The sequence below is a fragment of the Ambystoma mexicanum genome, chromosome 4p (genome assembly GCF_040938575.1).
Source record: "Ambystoma mexicanum isolate Mex_15411 chromosome 4p, UKY_AmexF1_1, whole genome shotgun sequence".
Taxonomy (NCBI): domain Eukaryota; kingdom Metazoa; phylum Chordata; class Amphibia; order Caudata; family Ambystomatidae; genus Ambystoma; species Ambystoma mexicanum.
Window position 1 is genome coordinate 667,930,150 of NC_090927.1, and position 22,964 is coordinate 667,953,113.

Consider the following 22,964-nt stretch of genomic DNA (forward strand, 5'->3'; position numbering starts at 1 on the left):
AGCATCGGCTACAGAGAAGGAGACGTCGACCACAGCTGATGACAGTAGTGTCACTACACCTGATCACCCCCCAGATTCCCCAGAGGCAACTACTGAAATAGACACTGGACGCTTGCCCACAGCCCATCCCATGGTCATGAGATCACAAAGTAAATTCCCGCCAATTGAGCCCCAACCCCCTCCCCTCTAAGGTCACCCCCGATTGAAGGACATTGTATAACAAACTTGGGTATTGCGCACACACACATGTAAAACACTTGTATGTTTTCTCTTTTTCTCCTCTCGCACATGCAGGTACCGTGTATAATTGTATTGTTAAGAAAATAAGTAACTAACAGTGTACTGTGCCCAGGAGTAGATGCTGCCCACGGATAATAACACCCCTGAAGCCCGTCCACACCAATTTGTATATCACATAAGAAGGCCAAAGTACCTAAAAAGAAGGAGGGTACACGTATATTACACCACATTTGTTTTGGCCATAGAACAATCATTTCCCCATCTTCACCAGCACTTACCTGCTCTAAGCGATAGATCACTAAGATTAGCGTGGGAACAGCTCTTCGCCTGGGCACTGAACGATTACTTGATAGGGAGAGCTTAATAACAACGACTAACAATAATAACAAGCATGTCGAGGATTTTCAGGCGGGCACCTTTAACGTCGCAAGAATAAGCTGCCGGACCGCAGCAAGGTAAGAGCAAAATGCCGGTGAGAATAGCTTTTGTAATAAAAATGATAGGAGTATTGGTCATCACTGGTCTATTGGCTGCCTCTGTATGGCAGAAAAGTTATGCTATCAATATTATGGCTGCAACCAAAACTAACATGCCCCCTCCCACGGCTGCAACAGGTATGACGTCAGGTGGTACGAGCAACCCTCCGCATAAGGGAAGTAGAGTTAAATGCAGCACATATACAGATAACAAGGGTATTGATAATTACATAACAGATTCAGCACACGTCTCAAACAACATGTGGTACCAGCACATGACCCAAATTGGTAAGCAGACAACAGAGGATAGCTGTTATGTGTGCTCATTGATCCCATACGCCATGAGCGCTTCTCGAACATTCGTCGCCACAGAAATACAAGAAAAGATGTTGCAATGTATAATATATCTGGCACTATTTCAAACGAGAGGACGATTTCAAGGAACGGTGGTGAGAATGCAGTGGGGAACAAGAGACACGTACCCATACGAAAACAATTTCCTCAAGTCATATTTGAGCTACCATAAGAGCAGTTTACATGCTGAAGCATTCAGATACATGACGAGTGGCCCTGAAAAGGGAGAAACAAAGAAAGTAACCCTACAATACCTACCATGTGATTGGTACGCCACTGAAGTTCCTGGTATACAAGGCTGTTGGGAAAGGCCACTGATAACAATAACAGGGAAGGTATACATGAACAATGAATGGGAAATAGGAGTGGTCGGTAGCAACATGATAACAAGAGAGAATATTACCACCATACAGGAACACAACGACAGATGTTGGACGACATGGGGCAAATACATACCCATGCTGACATGGATGGATAAGGATGAAGACCCAATAAGCATACTACCGCTGACCACGCCCAAGTTATGCTACCAACACAGAGGAGATGTGGAGGTGGGATACAACACCAACTGTGGAAGTGTGTTAGAATTACCAGAGGGGGGTGCTGGAACGGCAGTGATAATGGATCACTATCGGGCCTGCGGAAACGGCAGTGATAATGAATCACTATCGGGCCTGCGGAAATAAGGCATATCACACCCTGCCCCCGTTGTGGAATGGTATATGCACAATGGTACACATCTACGTACCATCACTAGTGGTGCCCCAAAAACATGTCAACATGGCCAATTTTCCCAAAATGGATGAAGGGAACAAGAGGAAGAAGAGATCTGTACAATCACAGGAGGGAGAGAACAACAACAACAACAATAATGTCCTCAAAAGGATAAAGAGACAAGGAGAACCCCTGACAGGAAACTACCTGTGGGGAAGGTCGGAAACAGCACTCACTTCTATCCCACCAGAACATAGACTATTTAGCAGGGCTGCTATGTTCTTCTCGTCAATCATACACCCTGGACTACAAGCTTATGCTAACGCTAAATGGCTCCAGATCACCGGATGGGAACTAATAATGACGATTAATTCAACAGTAAACGGATTCAATGCAATAAAAGAGGAACTGCAAGCGGTAAGAATGGTGGCACTACAGAACAGATATGTACTGGATCTTCTCACAGCGATGGAGGGAGGAGTTTGTGCAAAAATAGGACAATCATGCTGCACATTTATTCCTGCTAACGATGCAGATAATGGTACACTTACCGAAGCAGTATCACAACTGGCCCAGATGCACTCCTAGATGATGGAAGAAAGTAAAGGAGTAAAGAAGGATGATAGCTGGTTTTCATTATTATGGTCATGGATGCCATCATGGCTGTCGGACGGGCTGAAGATAATAGTTGGATGCAAAATACTGGCTGCAGCTGTATTGATTGTAATAAGGTTTTGGAAGGCCAGGAAGGCACTCACTACAGACGAAATGATCAAAATGGTCGGCATGCACCCCTTGATGCCAACTGACGATGACCAGCACACCGACGTGATAATAAAGGAAAGAGAGAAACTGTGCAAACAGATCATCACCAATCACTTAGACCCACCATCCGTAAAGCTTGAGAACCCAAGAAACCCGAGGAGCTATATCGGAAGATGGGTATATTGCAAACCGGGAGGGAGCTGTGTATACATGTACTGGTCATTTGAAGACCATGTCAACCACTATGGACACCTGGGAGGAGTGACCAAAATATGGAGAGTAAGAGGAGATAAAGAAAAAGATAAGTTTGTGGTCGACAAGTCGACCAGAGGGGAGACTGAAGTGGGAGAATGGGAGAAAAAGCTCCCCCTAATCTCCTCGCGACCATGGCCCAGAGGATCGCGGCCCAGACACCCACCACGAGATGAACTCGTCTATCTACCAGACAACCAAATACCCTGGTTCAAGAACATAAGGATATGCCCACCAGCCTGCCCTACTCAAGCCGACACCTGCGGCATGGATGAACTCGACTAAGACCTCAACAACAAGCACCCACATCGTTAGAGATGCCATGACGACCTAGCCAACTGCCAACAACACACGTGCCACCATGCACACTGGACACTCACGCACCAACCCACACGAAGAATATATTCAGTGCTATGACGTAGGTGACGGATACACCCACTGACGCGCATCTTTATTATTTTTCACATAGGTTTTCCGTAATGCAGAAACGCAAGACGCATAAAGCACTCGCGTATACGCTTGCTGACGCTTCTCCCACCCCTTGCATCATGATGAGAATATAACAAAGACGTGATACTGCCTATGAAGCCATGTCGCACCGCAACACAGGTGCCGTGCATTACACATCCCCACCTATGAACCAGGCCCAAGTAGGCCGCAAGCAAGAGCCGTCATGAACACTGAATGAGCGAGGGTACAAGTGCTGATCCCACAGAACGAGCCCAGTGAGAGCTCACAGCCAAGGGGGCGATGTTGCAACTCGTATGCTTCTAGCCGGCGCCAAGGTCGCACCTGTAAGCAAAGCCAAGCACACAGAAGCAAAATACAACTTTAAATGTGCAGAATTCTGCCCCAGGCATGGTCTCTCCACACGTGACCAAGCCAACCTGACAGGGTGCCAGACCAACGAGGGAGAAGTCGCCTCGGTCCCATGTCTGGGACACAGGTTGCAACAATGAAATGACCCGATGGACACCTACAGCGATGGGAATGGCCTGCTCTCAAGCCTATGAGCAAATCCGCGCATTGTCTGCACGAACACATAGTTACATATTGTTGCTAGTGACAGGTACACCGCGAGCTGGGAACAACGATGGTCCCAGAATGGGGGGCTCACGGGTGGACCAATCAGAACATGGGGGCACTCATCACTGACGCCACTAACATTAGCCAATCATTAGGGGTCTTTGTGTAAGAATTTTCAAGTATCTAATAGAAGGGACAAGCCAAGTATACCACCTGACTCATCCTCAACCACTAATACTGTTCTCTATATGTATGCTATACTAACCCTACCACTCGAGGAACCAATCCGGAGCGGCGATAGGTTTTTCGCTAACTTTCCCAGGTGACGCAAGTAGCGCGCCGTACTGAGGCAAAAAGGGCCTGCGAGCCCCACGAATTTTGAGAGTCTGGACGGACGCGTACGATCCTAGACCCATCCCTGCCGTTGTTTAATAAACAGCAGGACCACCTTGCTTCTTGTGTGTGTCTCATACTCATTTTTAGGGACACAGGAGGAGTTGGGGCCTCCCAGCCCGGAGGTCTGCGGATGGCTCAGCCGACCCCTGGATAATCACCCCGACAGCCCCTGCATTGATGTGCTCCCTCCATAGTCATGAACAGCGAAGGGCAGAAGATGAGCCAGGGTCACCACCTCCAGCCGGGCCCAGCTTTGACCATCACATGTTACATCTCCAGCAGTGAATTAGTCCCAGCATGGAACCTAGTAATTCAGTAATTCAGAGACTTGCATCCATGAGCTATGTGACCAACTATCCCGGGCAGCATAATGGAGCCATATGTATTATTATATTATATTATATTCTTACTGCTGTTGGTGTGCCAAGAATTTTATATATGTATGTATATAGGTAACTCTATATGTATCTGTAAACAGTACTCTACTAATTATGTAAACCTTAAGACCAAGTACTCTGTAAACTACGCCGTGGTACCTCCAGGTTTGGACGTTAAATAAATGCAATAAATAAAATAAAATAAATAAATAACAGAGCACCAGCATTGTGAACCATGGCCACACTTATTTGTGGATGGGAATGCGTAACAGAGAGTGTGTGTGTATGTAACACAATGTACAAGGATGAGTAGTAGCTAAACATCCCACTAAACGCCTACATTTCGACATACCAACAGTAATACCAACCATAAAGGTAACACCGGCTCAATTAAGAGATATACCTCCTTCGCCTTTTTTGGTATTGTGGACCAAGGGAAGGCTATACTCTCAGAAGGAGTGTGAATGTGAGCCAGTAGAAACCCTACCGCAATAGGAGAATAGCTCCAATATTAAAGAATGTTCAAACAAGGTTATATCAAACTATATCCTTTAATTGCATAAATGAACTGTACACTTAAGTATCAAAAACACTATAAAAACCCACCACTCTAAAGGAAGACAGAAAAATGCAGAATGTAATGATGCAAGCAAGCACTTTGCATACTTAGCAAGGAGGAAAATAGGGCACAAAGGGCTATAAGGAGTTCAAAAAGGTTATGACTTGTAGGAAAAAGGTCCCAACGGTTTTTAACGAGTCTCGGGTCTCAAAGGATGGACCAGAGGGACAGGCACCCTTGAAGATAACTGTTTCCCAGTTTAGGCAGTTTGATAGCATCAAACCAGGGTTTGATGTGGTCAGGGCCGTCATGAGGGGGCAGGAGAGGCAAACTGCCCGAGCCTCACACTTGGGTTGGCATGTGATGCAATGCTCCAGGGATTCGAGTTGAGGTCTGCAGGTTCAAAGAGGTGACCCTGATGGTCCAATGGTATGTTTGAGTGGCAGCAGTTGGAAGTTGTCCACAGTTGCTGGTTGTTCGAGCCAAACAGGTAACGTACTGTACCCGGTGTGATGCAGTGGCGAGCCAGTGCAAAGGTGCAGCATTGGTTCGTGGTCGAAAGAGTACAAAAAGCAGTACTGGCAGTCCTGTTGGTTCGAAAGGGTCTTTCACATGCTTTGAATATGGTTTGAAGCAGTTCAATGTTGGAAAAAACGGGATTCTGGCTTTTTTGGCTCTCAGGATGCTGTGAGTCATTTCAGGTTGTGCTCTCCCAGCCATGGGAGGTTTGTAAGCAGAATGGTAGGCACTGGTCTTCAGCAATAGTCACTCAAATGTTCCCTTGGGAAGGGGTAGGTAGCAGAGTTTGCTTCTGCCTTGGATCACTCCTTCTTCACATCAACGGCTGAGGCCTCAAATTTCTCAAAAGAGGCTCCCATAAGTTCTTTCATAAGTTCTTTATGTTCCAAATGTGAATCAAAGAATTGGTGGGGGATCCCTTTTTTATAGGAAAAGGCACCACAGGATTAAAGCAAAACGAATCTGTTTTAAGGGGTCCAATCCTTGTCTTTGTGACAAATGGTCTTTTCCTGGTTACCATACCCAGAGTGCTTTATGCAAATGGAAGCATAGGAGAAAGGAAGGAAGGAGAGGTGCAGAAAAAAAGCAAGATGGTGGAATCCTTCCCTAACTAAGCTGAGCTCCCTCTTGCTACACTAACTTCCCTCCCCCTCTTCTCAGACCCATAGAATCAAAGGCCCTTTGGCATGCAACAAACTGACTTGAGGCTAGACCTTTGGGTGTAGGGTCTGCCCTTTGATTCCTGTCTCCCAGGCAGCTCCTGCTGAGGGCGCTCCAACTAGAGAAATGGGTTATGGCTGTCCAGCTGAAGAGAGGGGTTACCCAACCTCACAACGGATCAAAAGAGATGAAGCTCCCACTCACTGGTTGTAGCCAGAGTCACCCTGTCTAAAGAGAATACACACAGCCTGACCATGGCTGGCCTGGGTTACAGCGCTGACATATGTATGATACAGATCAGATGTGGCTTTAATTACCATCCACACACCAACTCATATATGGCTAATTCTTAAAGATTAAACTGCAACCATGATGATAGTTCATCCTAATTATGTAATTTTAGAACAGAGGTACAGATTTTAAATGCAACCTCTGTGCTGAATTGACTTTGTTGTCACTGCAGCTGTCAGGCAGGGCATCTGTGACCCTGGATCCTGCGGTGTAGCACTGGAGAGCGGGTGCGTCAGATCAGGATACTGATGCAGCAGGGCACAGGTGTGCACAAGGCTTTTGGAAAGGAGTTTGAGGACAGAGGTGTCTGGTTAGCAGACCACCCTTTCTAAGATGGAATTACCTGCATCATTTTTATTATTAATAAAAATAAAAAAGCTAGGGCTTTTACACCTTTCAACGTTCACAAAGTTTCTGTGTGTGTGTGTGTGTGTTTGTGTGTGTTTGCGCGTGTGTGCGTGCGTGCGTGCGTGTGTGCGCTCGCGTGCGCGCGCTATTCGGCCTCTGTTAGGCAGTAGCTGGGCCCTAGACCTAATTTGATATGTATGTTATGTAATATAATATTTCAAAAGCATAGTGTACTCGCCAAAGAGGGAAACTGGTACAGAAGCGAAAACGTAAGCGTACAGTGGAACGAGGCCAGGTGATTTGTTGTTAAGTGGCATGATGTCCTCCAGGTGTGCATCTGGACCTATGATGCTGTAGCTTGGCATGAGGCATTTGGAAGAAGCATATATTCACATAACACATCTCTTTCACCTATGAGAACTCACACGAGCCATTGACTGCTTCAGTTGGTCATGAGATCTCAAATATATAGGTGACTGAGGGTATGATGGCTGTAGATGTGTATGAGAGATCATTAATGTATATGATGGCAAGGCATAACCAGACAAGGTCACACATGTCTGATACTTTGTCTATGATAATGATTCTGGGAAAGAGGTCTAAATTGGCTATGCTATTCTTTTTCCTTCCTGTTCGCCTACCCTCTTGTGTCCCATTTGTTCTCACTGCTGAGCTCCTCTCGTATAGTCTTTCCTTCCTTTGCAGTTTTTCTTCTTCCACGTGTATCTTGCACTGTACCTTTACTCCTGTGTTACCTCTCTGTAACATTCTACTGGGGGCAATATTCTGTGACATTTCACCTGTCCTCTTCAACTTGTGCCTCTTCACTCTGGTTCTCTCTCCTCCTGTGATTTCTACCAGTACTTTTCTCACATGCCCTATTTTACCTGTCCTTAACTCCTGTATCCTTCCACCTGCCTTCCTCCCATATTCCCCCCTGCTCCTCCCGCAGTAGTCTTTCCCATGCCCCGCCTACTGAGCCTAACCACAGAGCTCCTTCCCCGTGGCCCTTCCTCTGCAATCCTTCTCCCTGTGTGCAATGCTGTGGACCCCTTTCCCTCTGTGCTCCACACACATAGAAGGATTTCACTTCTCTGTGTTTGATTTTTAAATTCATTCTTATTTTCTAATTATTAATAATTCTAAGGTAATCTACTCTTGACCCCTTCTGTTGCTCGACTAACAGGCCTATCTCGTTACTTCCTATGTCAGCAGGTTGATGGAGTTCGTAGCTGCAGAGCAGTTATAGAGGCATGTGGATTTTGAGGGATTGTGGGATGCCGCTCCGGCAGGCTTTAGAGCAGGTTATAGCACAGAGACTGTATTAGTGGTGGCAGAGGATGACCTGAGATGGGCAGTAGACTATGGAGGTGCTGGAGTATTAATTTAATTGGATCTCTCGGAAGTCTTCGATACAGTCAATCATACTATACTCTTATCCAGACTAAATAGTTACAGGATGAAAGATAGAGCACTCCTCTTGCTGGCTTTGTTTTTATCAGAGAAATCACAAGTGGTGGCATGCCCCACCTTTGAATCAGGTATAAAAATCAGTGTCTTGTGGTGTCCCTCAGGGATCCTCTTTGAGCCCTCTCCTTTTCAATTTGTACATGAGGCATTTGGCTCATATAATGACGTCGCAAGGTGTCCGCTTCTACATCTATGCAGACGATAGTAGATGATTTTTCATACTCGCAAGGATAATGATCTGTTGAGAGATAGGGTGAAACTGTGTCTGGAGCAGGTCAGCGCTTGGATGCGTCAAAATAAGCTCAGGTTTAACATCCAGAAGACAGAAATGCTGAAATGCTCAGCACATGTGTCTAGTCCCAGCCCAGGCAATTCTGGGGCAGGAGAGGTGTCAAGATGGATGTCTCAGTTCTGGCCTCCTTCCATTGGGACTTGCCCTTCCCCTCTTAAGAAAACTAAGAATTTAGGAGTGTAGGAGAGCCAGATTTCTCGAGTTTCCAGTGCCTGTTTCTTTGATTTGCGGACTCTAAAATGTCTGTGGGATTATTTTGCTTTTGCTCATAAAATCTAAATTATTAATGCTTTGATATCCATATGGCTTGATTTTTGTAAAGTAGTATATCAGGGGTTACCAAAGAATGCTGTACATAAACCTCTAAGAATACAAAATGCAGCCGCAAGGATGCTGTTGAAAGCAGGATGGAGAGAGCATCTATCACCAGTGTTAGGAGCACTTCACTGGCTCCCGGTGGAGAAACCAATACAATTTAAAACACTGTGTATGACGCATCGAGCTTTATATGATCAAACTGCTTCTTTTATCAGTATGAAGTTTCGTTGTTATGTCCCCAGTTGATGTCTACGCTCAGCCTCCTTCCATCTCCTTGTTGTGCCCACATTTAGATGGGTGAAATGGGGAGGTTACTCCTTTATCATGCTGGCTGCTCTGTTGTGGTACTCACTCCCAACTGAGTTACAGGGATTGAGAAACGTCTGGATTTTCACTATAAAGTTTCCATCTTGAGTATAAGAGTTATGAGGTTGAGGGGAATGGGTTTCTGTTGATACTGGGTGGAATCTTTCTGCGTCCACTTCTTTGGCGCTCTGATGCCTCCTAATGAGGCCATTATTTGCTCTTAGCAAGTGTTGAACCATACCATACTAACTTTAGTATTGATTTACTTATGAAAAATTAGCTAACTGATTGCTCTGGGCGCAAGGCTGGTCAAACAGTTGCCTTACTTTACAAAATCCTTTTTCTTCATCTGCCCCCTCCATTGAAGGTTGTACCGCTGTCATGTTCCCAGACATCTTCATTTTTCTTCTGATCAGCCCTCCCCAGTGCAGTGCAGGGGAAATAGTTCCTAGTCAAGCTAACCATAACCCTGCTTATTAATTTAGCTTTCTCCTGCTTTGCACATCCCCGCAGCCTGATTCTGGATTTGCTGAATCTTTGACAATCGCGGTTGCACAGACTGTTATTTCTGTTGGTGAATTTGATGTGAGGACCTTTCAGTCCCCACCATCTCCAATCTACTAAACTAACCAGAAATCCATACTTTCAGAAATAGGCCTCTGGCCCCAAGAGTAGAGCTGGTGCTACACTTGATGTTTTTTGCTATACCTCAAGCAGTATATTCTGCATCTGCCTTTCCATATTTCCATCGACTTGGTCTGATCATAAGATTATCTGACTTTCTATTGCTATTCCCACCTCTTGCATTCAGCGAAGTGTCCTCCTTCCTGCTTCACCCACTCTTAATTTAAACTATTAATCCTCTTCATTCAATTAAACCCTTCCTCAACCATTCCCTGCTAACTGACGCTCAAATCCATCAGCAATTTAAGTGGAGTCCACCAACATCATTTGAAATACTTAAGACAGTCGTATTGCAACGCTTCACAACAAAACCTTCTCTCCCCAGTTAGCTCAGTGGCAAATCCGTGTCAATGGATGAGCTGAATTAATTTATGAGAAACTAGGAGACCAAGTGGCACCAATATATCAATGAACACTCAGAAATAAGACCTAAAGCCCACCTAAATCAACATGACACTGCTCGTATGCGCAGTGAGGCCAACATTATTGGCAGAAGGGCACTCTTTAAGACCACTTTACATCACATCACTTTACATTACATTTCCAGGTAGCAAGCCTTATTCTTCCAGCAGAGTATCCTGCTTTTTTCTATTCTCACGCCAATGTATCTTTCAAAGTATAATGTTATTTAAAACGGAGAAGGGTGCTCTAGTTGAAATATTGATAGTCAATAAGTGCAGGCTACTGTATTACCCAGGGATAGGACATCAGAATGAGATCCCTTTAGTTCTATTGTTCCCAAAGAATCGTACCACATGTTTTTTCCATTGTTTCAAAAAAGTAATTTCCGTTTTTTCAAGCAGTCGACACTCCTCCCACCTTTCGTTTAATTTCCTTTTATGTGAAATCAAATAAGCTCCTGCTGGAAGAAATTGTCTCTTGTCTGATTATGCCGCGTTCTGGGTGCCATAATGGTGTGTTTCTTTGCGTTTTATTCTAGAAAACCATAAAAACCTTCCTACATAAATTAGACAACAAATAAAATCACCAAAGGTTCCCCCCTCTCACTCCCAGGAGAGTCACGTATAGAGCACACAGGGCATACAGGAATAATAGCGAATGAATTTAATAGTGTGGCAGGTCTGGTTAAAAATGATTATATAGGGGAGAAGGTTTACATTTTGCTAGTAACAGTCCATGCCAGCAGCTGTCTCCAAAATCCGTGTTAACCAATGAAGCTTACCAACAAAAGAGCCAGAGCCCTTCCCTTTTCCGTACCCACATATACCTAAATACCATCAGGGCCGCAGGTATAATTCGACCTTTTTAACGATCTTCTCAGAAATATAAAAACAATGTCTACTATTAGACAATAATCTGGGTCAGCATGGGCAATGTTCTGGTGGTAATGGAAAAGTATCATGGGGCAATGCTCCAGAGCAATAGGAAAGTATCATGGGGCAATGCTCCAGAGCAACAGGAAAGTATCACGGGGCAATGCTCCAGAGCAACAGGAAAGTATCATGGGGCAATGCTCCAGAACAATAGGAAAGTAGCATTGGGCAATGCACCAGAGTAATAAGAAAGTAGCCTTGGGCAATGCTCCAGAGCAATAAGAAAGTAGCATTTGGCAAAGCTCCAGATCAATAGGAAAGTATTATGGGGAAATGCTCCAGAGCCTAAGGAAAGTGGCATTGGGCAATGCTCAAAAGCAATAGGAAAGGAGCATTGGGGAATGTGAAATTGGCACTGGGCTATGGGAACATGGTATGACGCAATGCTCTGGGACATTGTGAAAATGGCATCAAGCAACTTCCTGGAGCAATCAAAAAGTAGCATGGGGTAGTCTGCTGGGATAATGTGAAAATGGTATGGGCAAAATGTCCTCGGCCATGTGAAATATGCGTGGGAAATACTTTGGGGCATTGGGAAAGTGACAAGGCAATATTTTATGGGCATTGAAAATGTGCCTTGGCATTGTCCAGGGCAATGTGAAAGTGGCATTGGGTAGTGGTGTGGGGCAATGTGAAACTGGCACAAAGCAATTCTTTCTGAAAATGTGAACATGTTTTGCAAGTGGCATGGTGAAAAGTGCTTGGGACAATTTCAAAGAGAGGGGAGTATTTTGGGGAGGTGTTCCGTGGGAAACATAAACGCTGCAATGATGAAGTGAAAGTAGTGTGGGTGAATACACTGGGGTAAATGTGAGCCTGGCACTGAGGAATGTCATAGTGGCATTGCACAATGTTAAAGTGGTATAACCATTATCTAGAGTGAATGTTAGAAGCTATTATGACAATATGCGTATCTGGGGCAGTAAGGTAATGGCACTGTTAAAACTGGAATAGATAATTTCTAAAGGTAATACAAAAGGAGCCTGCCAATTTCCAGTTGGCGATGTGGAAACTTGCATGCAATTTGATTACATGGGGCAAGACTGGTGTAGTAGCACTGTTGATAATTTTGAAGAACAATATAGAGCTGCTATTGGTATTTTCCAAGGACAGTGAAATATTGAAATGATGGCTGTTAGTGAGGTTTTCCACAGCCCTGTCATGAGGGATGTAAAACCACCAACCAAACAGTAAGACAAGAATTCTAACCAAAAGAAGGATCAAACTCCTTAAAGTGCTAGCACTGGCAGAGCAGTCAGGCTCACCCCAAGGGAGGAGGTAGGGTTGCAGTGGAGTGCAGCTTTTCCCATCAGTTACTGTTAAGATTGGAGGTACACTGGAGGCAGCGGGTAGGTTGAGTAAGCTCCTTTATTCGCAGTCTTCAGGATCAGGTGGCATCAGGTACATTAATTACAGGAGACGTAGAGGAAGCTCAGGAATGGATCCCAATGGCTCCCACCACCCAGGCTACATCGTAACTGCCTCAGGTGGAACACTCAGGATCTCAAGCATACACACACATTCTAGCCCTCATCCAAACATTCCAGTGATGACCTCACACAGACAGACACCATGAGGGACAGGGACACACCAGGAAGCAAGAGGGAAGGGTGGGACCTAACAAGCGGAAGGCAGATCCTAATACCAGATCCTAACAGTTACCCCCTGCGAACACACCACAATGGTATATTGAAAAATATACACTGTATTGCATAATCACACAGAGAATATTCCTTTAAATAAGCACTTTGGGTTAGTGTATGTTAAAAAACAGTAATGGTCAATGAATACACACTCCTAAACGAAATAGGAGCTCCTAGATACCCCTGGGTTTGGTGCACTATATAAATAAATAAATAAATAAATAAATAAATGTATGCCCACTGTGTGGTTTTAGGCACAGTACATCTGAGGCTAAGAGGCCGAAACAAAGAATAACATCCTAAACAGTGAAAATGCATCCACAGATTCATGATCCAGACCCGAAATGCCACACACAAGCAATCACAATAATTCCCCTCACCTCTAGTACATAGCAACATTAGCACCAAAAATGTACACTATACATTACATAATGCACCTAGACAGAGGACAAGGGGTTAACACTATATTATAAAGCAGCTTCTGTAGACTTCTTATGGTTATTTGTAAGTACTTTATTATAAGTTACATAAGCTGTTAACTATGAGAGACCACCGGGTCCCATCACCCAGGCTCAACTGACCAGGCTGGAACCCAGAGGCTTGATTCATAGCCAAACATTCCGCAGGCTCACACAACGTTCCAAGCTATGACACAGCAGCATTCCTGCAGTCATGCACTAGCAACAAGTACATTATAACACATCTCCTCCCTTTCCAATGATGGCCCAAACAAGAGAGGTCAAACACACAATATGTGTCATAATGCCAGGGATCTTTTAGAGAGATGCAACTCAAACGAAATAACTAGGACGTTGTCCCTAAACTTACTTCAGACTTCGAATATCCTACTGAGGAGACTTCCTGCTTCACTTCAACCTCTATACGAGTATAGATGCATCACTTCACCTCTATACGATACTACTCTGGGACGAAATCACTGCACATGCTTCAAACTTATATGTACTGGTAAGGTGCTAACCTCCCACTATACTGGGACAGAATCCCTACGCAATCTCCCCTATACACTGGAAGATATACCTACATAACTTCATACAAAGCGAACTATGGAAAGCATCACTTCACCTCTATACAATATTACTCTGGGACAGAATCACTGCACATGCTTCAAACTCATATGCACTGGTAAGGTGCTAACCTCCCACTATACTGGGATGGAATCCCTACGTAATCTCCCTCATACATTGGAAGATATACCTTCACAACTTCATACTAAGTGAACTATGGGAAGGCGCTACCCTCCACTACTTGCCTCACCATCCGACTACCTCATTAGGTGGCTACCTCTGCCCAACTCAACTCTTTCAGCACACCAAGGACACTGGGAAGACGCTATCTCCCTTTTAGAACTTCAACAACTTCTTATCACATCCATAGGACATTTTGCATTTACATATTCTGATAACTGTAAAACTGCCACCATATGGAGCCCTAAAAGTCCATGCTGCCCTCTGGCAGCCTAATTTTACATCTTGCTCATTCCTTTCAGCTTCCTAACAGTCCTTGTCGCCACTGGGCAGCGTAATCCTGACATTCTTCAAGATCATTAGTTCTAGCTCACTCTCTCATGGACGCAAACACCATTCTTAAGATCATCTAAAACTTAAAACGTCCATGAAAGTCCATATTTTCCTGAACATCCTCAATAGATTACATCTTTGAACTTCAATATATATATACACCATCCATAGCTGGCTTCCATGCTCAAATGTCACTCAGTGCATTCATACTCAAAACACATACTACATGTTATGTTAACCTCATACATCTCTTGTAGCATCATAACATTTGCATATTTCGGGGTTCCTCTACATCGGCTCTAATTAATACCAACAATGCATTCCCTTCTACACGGAAAGCAGTACATCTGAAAAAGAATATATTCATATTTCCATAGCGTGGACACAAGAAGCCTGTACCCTCTGCCAAAGGGATCTTTGCATCTGGGCATTTTTACTTCTTACATCAGTGTATGCACAATTAGGTTGCTTCCTCTTTCGACTGACAATTTCCCTTGTACCCGCAAGTATCAGTCCCATATGCTCCCTACTGCTTTTACAGAACTCTTTTTACTCTGCTCGAAATCAATAATAGGGGTAGCTTCCCTTTTCTTCGCTTATACACTGGTGTGCTCACTACTTCCTGCCCAAGTTGTATCTACGTTGCAGGGTGCATTGCTCTGACTGTCCACAGAGTAATACTTCGCTCTGAACCTGCTCAGCGTCATATTGCTTGCACCGGACCAACGTAACGGCTGGCATGTAAGCTTTCACAACGTTCTGTTCTGTCACTAACACTTGCCACCAATAACGCCACTACCCTTAGCGCATACAGATTATGGGCATCTGCATTCTTGATCACTCAATGTCGGGGCCACCTTCACTACACATACACTGTATCTTTTATTGAAAAGCATCACTTAAACACAGATATTAGGCATTTTTCGTACTGTACGTTTTGCCTCAACCTTTAGTGCAAATTCTTCCTGGTACTGCCTCTACGCCGATCACACTTTGTAAATGCTCTAAACCCCTACTTCTTCTCATGCAAAATGCTTACAGCTTCACTAGTATTGCTATAGCTCTAGCTCTCATGGAAAGCTACTTCGGGACGTAATCCCTACACATACTTCAGACTTAATACTTTCCTAAAATGGGACGTAATCCCTACACCAGCTTCATCTTCACAACTTAAATAATAATATGGGAAGAAAACCCTGCACATACTTCAAACTTCAAAATCTACTGCTAGGGGACGTAATCCCTATACTGGCTTGAGACTTCATACTTCAATGAAATGGGACGAAGTCCCTCCACTCGCTTCAGACTTCAAACTCTAATGCTAGAGGACGTAATCCCTACCCATAACTCTGACTTCATACTTTAATTATATAGGAAGAAATCCCTACACATACTTCAGACTTCTGACCTACCCCTAGGGGACGTAATCCCTCAAACTTCAGACTTCATGCTCAACTACTCCAGGACGTCATCCCTACTCACAATGGGTCTCTATTCCCACTTCAACGTCAGACTCAACTACTCCGGGACGTCATCCCTACACACAATGGGTCTCTATTCCCACTTCAACTTCAGGCTTGCTTCACTCATGGTGCACTACATCCTCTCTTGAAGGCGCTACCTTCATGCAGCTTGGAACTTCTAGCACACTTCAACAATGGCAATTTACTACACTTCCCACCTTTCTTAAACACTTGGTAATCTCAAACACGCTTCTGCACTTCTTAAACGTAAAGCAACATTAAGCATTGTCCACATATACAACTATTACTGCATCACTTCGCTACACATACTTCAGACCTCAGCCTTCACACTATCCACAACTTGGGATGCTTCACTACCATGGGACATCTTCAGACTTCAAACTCTACTGCTAGGGGACGTAGTCCCTATACCAGCTTCAGACTTAATGCTTCAATAATATGGACAAAATCCCTACACTTGCTTCAGGCTTCAATGTTTACCCTTTTGGGAGGTACTGCCACTTCAAACTTCAAAACCTCAAACTTCAGATGGGAGACACTGGCATAGCATTCTTCCCACATGCTATCTTACTTTTGACATTAGTATATCTTGTTACAAATAATCAACAATTTGTAAATCTAAACATCTCTACGAGTCTATGCCACCTTCCCGCAGCCTATTTTTGCTATACAAGTCCATTTCCCTTTGGACAACATTAACCTGAAATTCCTCAAACTCGTTACTTCTAACCCACTCTTACTCCTTCCTTCTTACTCGCACACTAAAAAAACACTGAGTTCTTTTCTAGAAAGTCCATATGAGTCAATTTTTAACCTAGAAATCCTCAAAAGGGTTAACTCTAATACAATTTCTATCTCAAAATCACTGCCTGCATACTTCCATCCATACATATGCTTCTCTCGCACCACTCGTGCACACTGAACTGAACCTGTTACAATACTCGCATTGATAATACAAATCAAATGAGAAACAGTAAAGGATACACAAAGCTGCTCCTGAACATCCAACGTTATCTCCTGGCAATCCAAAACTTGTGACAATTAACTTGAAATAACACTGTTGCCATGAACTTCCTATGATGTTCACTTGTTTCCTCTCCAATAGCGGCACCCCAATACCTTACAAAAATTGCCAAGTTTCCCTCACTGTAGCAATTTGGAGCAGTCATTGTACAAACGATGCACTGCACACATCATTCTGTCATCCCGTTCAACCACTCTTGCTTTCCTGTGCGCGCCAATGCACGTTGCATGGTCCTGTGTTCAAGTGTTCGTTCACTTTCAGCACACTGCTTCATCCTTCGGCTACCGGCTGGAATCAGGAACGAAAGAAATAAACTGTTCTATTTGAATCCGCTACTCAACGCCTCACAGGATAAGACTGAGCTACTTCCTCTCTCCTGCTCCTCAGTACATAGCTTCCCTTTTTTTAAATTGTTTTTTTTATTCCTTCCGGATACCCCCACCATGACATTGTTACGTCACAGAAACTCTTCCTCACGCCTGCACATCAGTTTTTTTTTTTATCGATCTCATCCGCGTGCCATCACGTGAGATTGTCACATGTTACATAGAAAATAGCAGGTCCTTTACTTAAAAGTAGCGTTGCTTCCCGTATCACAGCAAGGTCGCTGCGACTCATCTGCTCCCGTACCTAAAGCTCTAGAGACCAGCTACACCTGTGATAACCATACGCAGAACGTTGGGATTGCAGTAGCAACAAGTACATTATAACACACTTTAACAGCCAAACTCAGAGGGCTACCAAATATTAGGATTAGATCAGTCTTATAGTGACAGCCTCCTAAGGTATCATTACAATCCTAGAAACACAATGAAACAAAATAACTAACAGTTATATACATTTCTATTGACAGGAGGACAATGTAAAAACTTTACAAATGCAGATAGAATCAGGAGTACAAGCTCAAAGTTCACTCTCTTGTAGAAAACTCCATGGATTCTAAGGGTAACCAGGTAATGGCACCGTTTATGTAAGTGCTCTTAAACATAATGTAAGTGGTATTCTCAAAGTCGGTAAAGGTTTTCCATTGGAAATAATTGTACGAAGTCTGTAGGCACTGCTGAGGTTATGGAAAAAAGTCAGCCCAGCAAATTATGAATAACCAGAGTTAAGGAAAAGGCCACAGGACCCTGCTAGCATGGACAAACCTGGTCCTTAAAAGCAGCACCACAGCTCCATGGCAAATAGCCTCCAGCAGCAGTTAAGTAAATATTCTAAAATTCCAGCAGAAATAAGGAGAGGTCAGGCTCACCCCTAGATATCCTCATTTACTCATGGGATGGCCTAAACCAGCCTTCCAATCACACGAGTAGGCAAAAAGGTGTTGGCAACTATCTAGCCAGGCTGGCCTAAAAACTGCAAACCTCTCTAGTCCACCTACACACTTTGTGGATTGGATTGCTTAGTGCTGTGGACCAGTCTAAACCAACTTAGAGGGTACAGGGCTGGGTTCAGAGTGATTCCATGTTTGCACAATAGCCATTTTGGGACTGCCACACGATTTCCCCAAACAATAGAATGGACCACAAATAAAATGGCAGAGAGTAGGGTTTAAAAAATAAACGAACGCTGCATCGCTACCAAAATGCTACATTGGGCTACTAATGTGGTAAAATTGAATCTGAATCTCTGGTGAAGCAAAAAACTAAATTACAACGGCCACCAACCTACTCCACAAAACCATATTTGGATGATATAATAATTCTGGGGCTGAATGGCGTGTTTAAAAAGCACCCCCGTCCTTTGAGCCGTATGAGCTCAAAGGACCATGTGCTTAAAAAGAGCTGCAGCGGAAGGGGGACTTCAGCAGAATTGCAATGTAATGTACTTGTAATGTTCTGTGGAAATTTGAAAAAGGAACAGTAATTCTGTAGGGATAAAGTCACAACGGCATAGTAATCGTCCGGGGGAAATGACATGCCATGAAAATGTGATTACTCTGGGAGTGTAGCATTGGTATGGCAGTGCTGAAATTGGCATAACACTTTTTGAGATGGTTTTTTGAGATGGTGCGAAAAGAGACAGGAGACACTGGTTATGAGGGGGTTGAGAATCTAGCAGGAGATTTTCCTGTCGGCAATAAATTGGCCTGAATATGTGCTTATCTCTGCCAATGTGAAACTCGGAAGCACTATTGAAACAGGCATGGTATTTTTCAGAAGCAACGTAAACTGGCTTGAACAACGCATGGCAATATTCTGGCGGCAATGTGGAGCCGACACAGTCATCGTCTGGTACTAAATTGGAATTGAAATACCGTAGCAGGTCTGGTTATTTTTTATGTTCCACCTATTCGTATAGTATTCTATTTACTTCCACAGAAAGAGTGGCATGCATTCTATCACCTTGTACAATATTTCAGACTGGCTCATTTGTATGTCCTAGCACGAAGTGTAACACGGATGTCATTGCCACAGCCATATGAATAATGAACGCCATTTTCATCAGATAGCGCGGGACAGAGAGGTTGGGCAATGCTTCTTTGATGTGACACACATGTACGTCTACTTTGAATCCAGGGCCTATTAGGGCTGCAACAGTTTCTGATGGACACCTACATAATTGCTGTAGTGCAGAAATGTCCCATTGTACTATGGCATACCCAACCTATGAAGCATTGGAATTGCCATGTGTTTTTTTCCAGACCTGTCTGCAAATGCCTGGCTTTTTGGCATCTAATAGGCACTTTTTTCGCCAAGGTTTTGAGACCACACTGGGAGTATATTGTGCAGCCAATAGGAAGTCCCCTCATATTTTAAACATTTATCGCTGCACATGAGCAGGTTTTTATAAAGTCATGTGGAGGTACATGACAATTCTCTAAATCTGGAGTTGTGTTATGGAACACACACCTGCTATCATGTTTTAAAAAATGGCTAAGAGTTTTAAAAAACAGTTTCAACCTGTGCTAATGTGGCGTTAAGTCCCCGTTCCAAGTTAACAAGGGCTCTGGCCTGTTACCCCCCCCGTTCCAGCCCTTGAAACGTGGCCGTAACGCCAAAAGCACCGCGGGATACCAAAGCTGTAACCGGGAGAGCTAAAAAAAGAAAGTATTTTCAGTCAGTGAACGGGGCGGCTCGCGCGTCGCGTTCAATGACTGAAAATACTGTGGTAGGATGGCCGCCCTGGAAAGGGAAGCATCACCTTCATTTTTCCTAGAGGCCTGAGAAGCGGGGAAGCTGATGCGGCAGCCTGCACCGCCGCAACAAACATGTAAATGGGGACAAGGAGGTGGGCTGGAAAAGGTTTTAAAAAAATAAGGGGACGGAGGGTGGGGGCAAGATGGCTGTCAGGGGAACCAACCGCAAGGCGTCTTTCAACGCAGGCTGAAATTAAAGGTTTCAACCTGCGTTTCTAGCCACCTTATTGGCTGGTTCCCCTGTGCCGGGTGCTAATTCTAATTATTTCCACTGTCCATGTTCTGTCAGTGTCAAGCGTCTTTTAGCACATGCATGTAGCACAGTACACACAGTGGAACTAAATAAACTACAAAACCTAATAAAATAGGTAATTCGAAGCAACCTTATGAGGTTTATGAAGTTCAAGCAGAATTAGTTAAAATGCTGCCTTAATTAATGCGTTGATCACAATATCATAAGCTCAATCAACATCCTTGTTAAATATAATGTATTACACACAGCAGGATCCATTTAAAGACTTAGAAATACAGGTGGCCTCAAGAGCAGGCAGTAGGAGCTCCAGCACCTGACCTCTCCCTAGCTCCTAGCTCCCAGTGCTATACATTTTACAAATGTGTAAGGTACGTAAATAAACTGTGCATTTTACCATTTAGTGCTATTTCAATTCAATGTGCCCCAGCCCGCCTGCACATCGCATCCGGGTGTCTCAACCACAACCCATACACCATGCAAAACTCTATGAAAAGTGTTCTGTTGTAAAAGGGTGCTGATGTGAGCTCTCTGAAGGGCACAGTAAGTCGGGTGTGTCTCCTCACTAATCTAGTCATGTTTTCTTCTCCCCACATTGCACTACCCACACCACTCCCAATAAACACCTCAGCCTCACACTTGCTAGCTTCACTCACGACCTCACACCAACTACAGTGAAGCTTACTCTCCACAACCCTGCACCACGTCCACCTTCCCTCCACACAAATGTATTTATTTATTTTAAGCCCAATATTGTACAGACCACCCATTCTCCTTGAAGACCATTGATGGTACCATATTGACATACAGTACCAGCACAGAGGAAATGGGTACTTCTGGGCAACACCCATCAACATTTCAATATTCACACCTGCCTCTCCTTTTCTCACTCCAACTAAGCATCTCTTGCATCCCTCTGTTTCTTCAAGAGCAATGCACCAAGAAGCCATCACAATAGCAGAGGATACGCTGTACATATAGACGACCACTTCCATGCTGAATGAATGTGTCTATGTGCAAGAAAGACCGATGACCACAAATAAAGGACAGGAAACTTACCGGAACTGATACTTTTGGGTTACTCTTCAGCTTGCCCAGCAGGGTGTGGCCGTCCACATTCACTCGGGCTCTGGGACTTATGTTTAAGGATTCAATGTTGATGCAGTCAATGAAGAGGGTGACCCGGCTGTTCTCCACACTGAGCAACACCTTATGCCACTGGGAATCGAAGAGGAAGGGCAGATTGAAGAACCTGGCAGCGTGGAGCCGCCCGTCCGTGCCCTTGTAGAAGAACTCAATGGACTTGGCCAGGCCGTTGATCTTGATTGCCACTTGCTCATTTCCATAAGAATCCCAAATCTGCCAGATGCTCCAGCTTTTCTGAACCGTCTTTCCAGTCATCCGGAAGGTAGCCAGGAAGGAGTATTCCTCTGGAAAGCCATCAGGGTACAGAAATCTGCAGAGGAACAATGTTTGTAACAGTTTCATAAATGACATCGAATTTATATCGTATTTGTGTATCTGAAATGTTGGCCAACATAACAACATTAGACAAATCACCTCCCAATATTTCTTTTTATCCCTATCATGACATTTTACAAAAACTACAAAAAGTACATATTGTTATTATAATGAATCTATTGTATGAATGATACAGGTTCACGGATGTCTCCAGAACCCACAGCTCTATTTAAATTTCCTACTTCACATTACAACCTCCCAGTCATTAATTCTCTGTTATGGCCCAGGGTGCTGACAACAGAAGAGAGCCCAACTAGGGAGATCAAAGAGCCAGATTACAGCCAATGCCAGGTGCATGTATAGGGCTGTGAATCACTTTGGAGCAGAGGGAGGGGATATGTATTTCAGCCGCTAGGAAGCGGGTGGTATCAGGTAATATTGTCCCCATAAATAATGTCGCCATACATGTAGTTGCCGGGAAATGGCATAGGTGACATTATTTATGAGGACAATATATGGGGTAAATGGGAGCAGGGGTTGCGGGGGTGGCCCCCGGTCCCTTTAAAAAAATGTGGAGGTTGCAGGGGTGTCCCCCACAGGTTCCATGTGATAATGTTGCCGCAAAAAAACAGCACCATTCTTGCATGGCGAAATTTTTGTGGGTACATTATGACATGGAACCAAGCGGATTGACCATCTCAGTTTGTGCCACCTTTGAAAACTGTACATTGAAAAGACAAAGGAGAAGGCCGAGCCATTCTTCTGTGTAACAACTGAAATGCAAACCCCCCAGGGTTAAAATAACATTTTGCGACTCTGAATATTAATACATGCTTTATCGCCTGTATAAGTCTAGCATGGGCACAATCAAGGACAACGCAAAGCCAGGTGTATGATAGAAAAAGTCCTAATGTGTGTACGCTCAAGCTATGAGTAACTCACAAAGAAAGCCTGCTACATAGACAACACAGGAAGAGTGGTTTTAAAGTGTCCCAGGTGTGCACTATGATCACCTATAATATACAAATATGAATTCTCATTGGA

General features: G+C 44.1%; 1 protein-coding gene across 1 annotated transcript in view; it reads right to left on the minus strand.

The window, feature by feature from the left end:
- The window catches only part of COL9A1 (collagen type IX alpha 1 chain), a 334,451-nt gene that overhangs the window by 218,617 nt on the left and 92,870 nt on the right, over window positions 1-22,964 (minus strand). Inside the window, exon 5 of the mRNA XM_069606207.1 lies at window positions 21,519-21,915. Coding sequence (XP_069462308.1) covers window positions 21,519-21,915 — 397 coding nt within the window. The remainder of the gene's footprint in view (window positions 1-21,518; window positions 21,916-22,964) is intronic.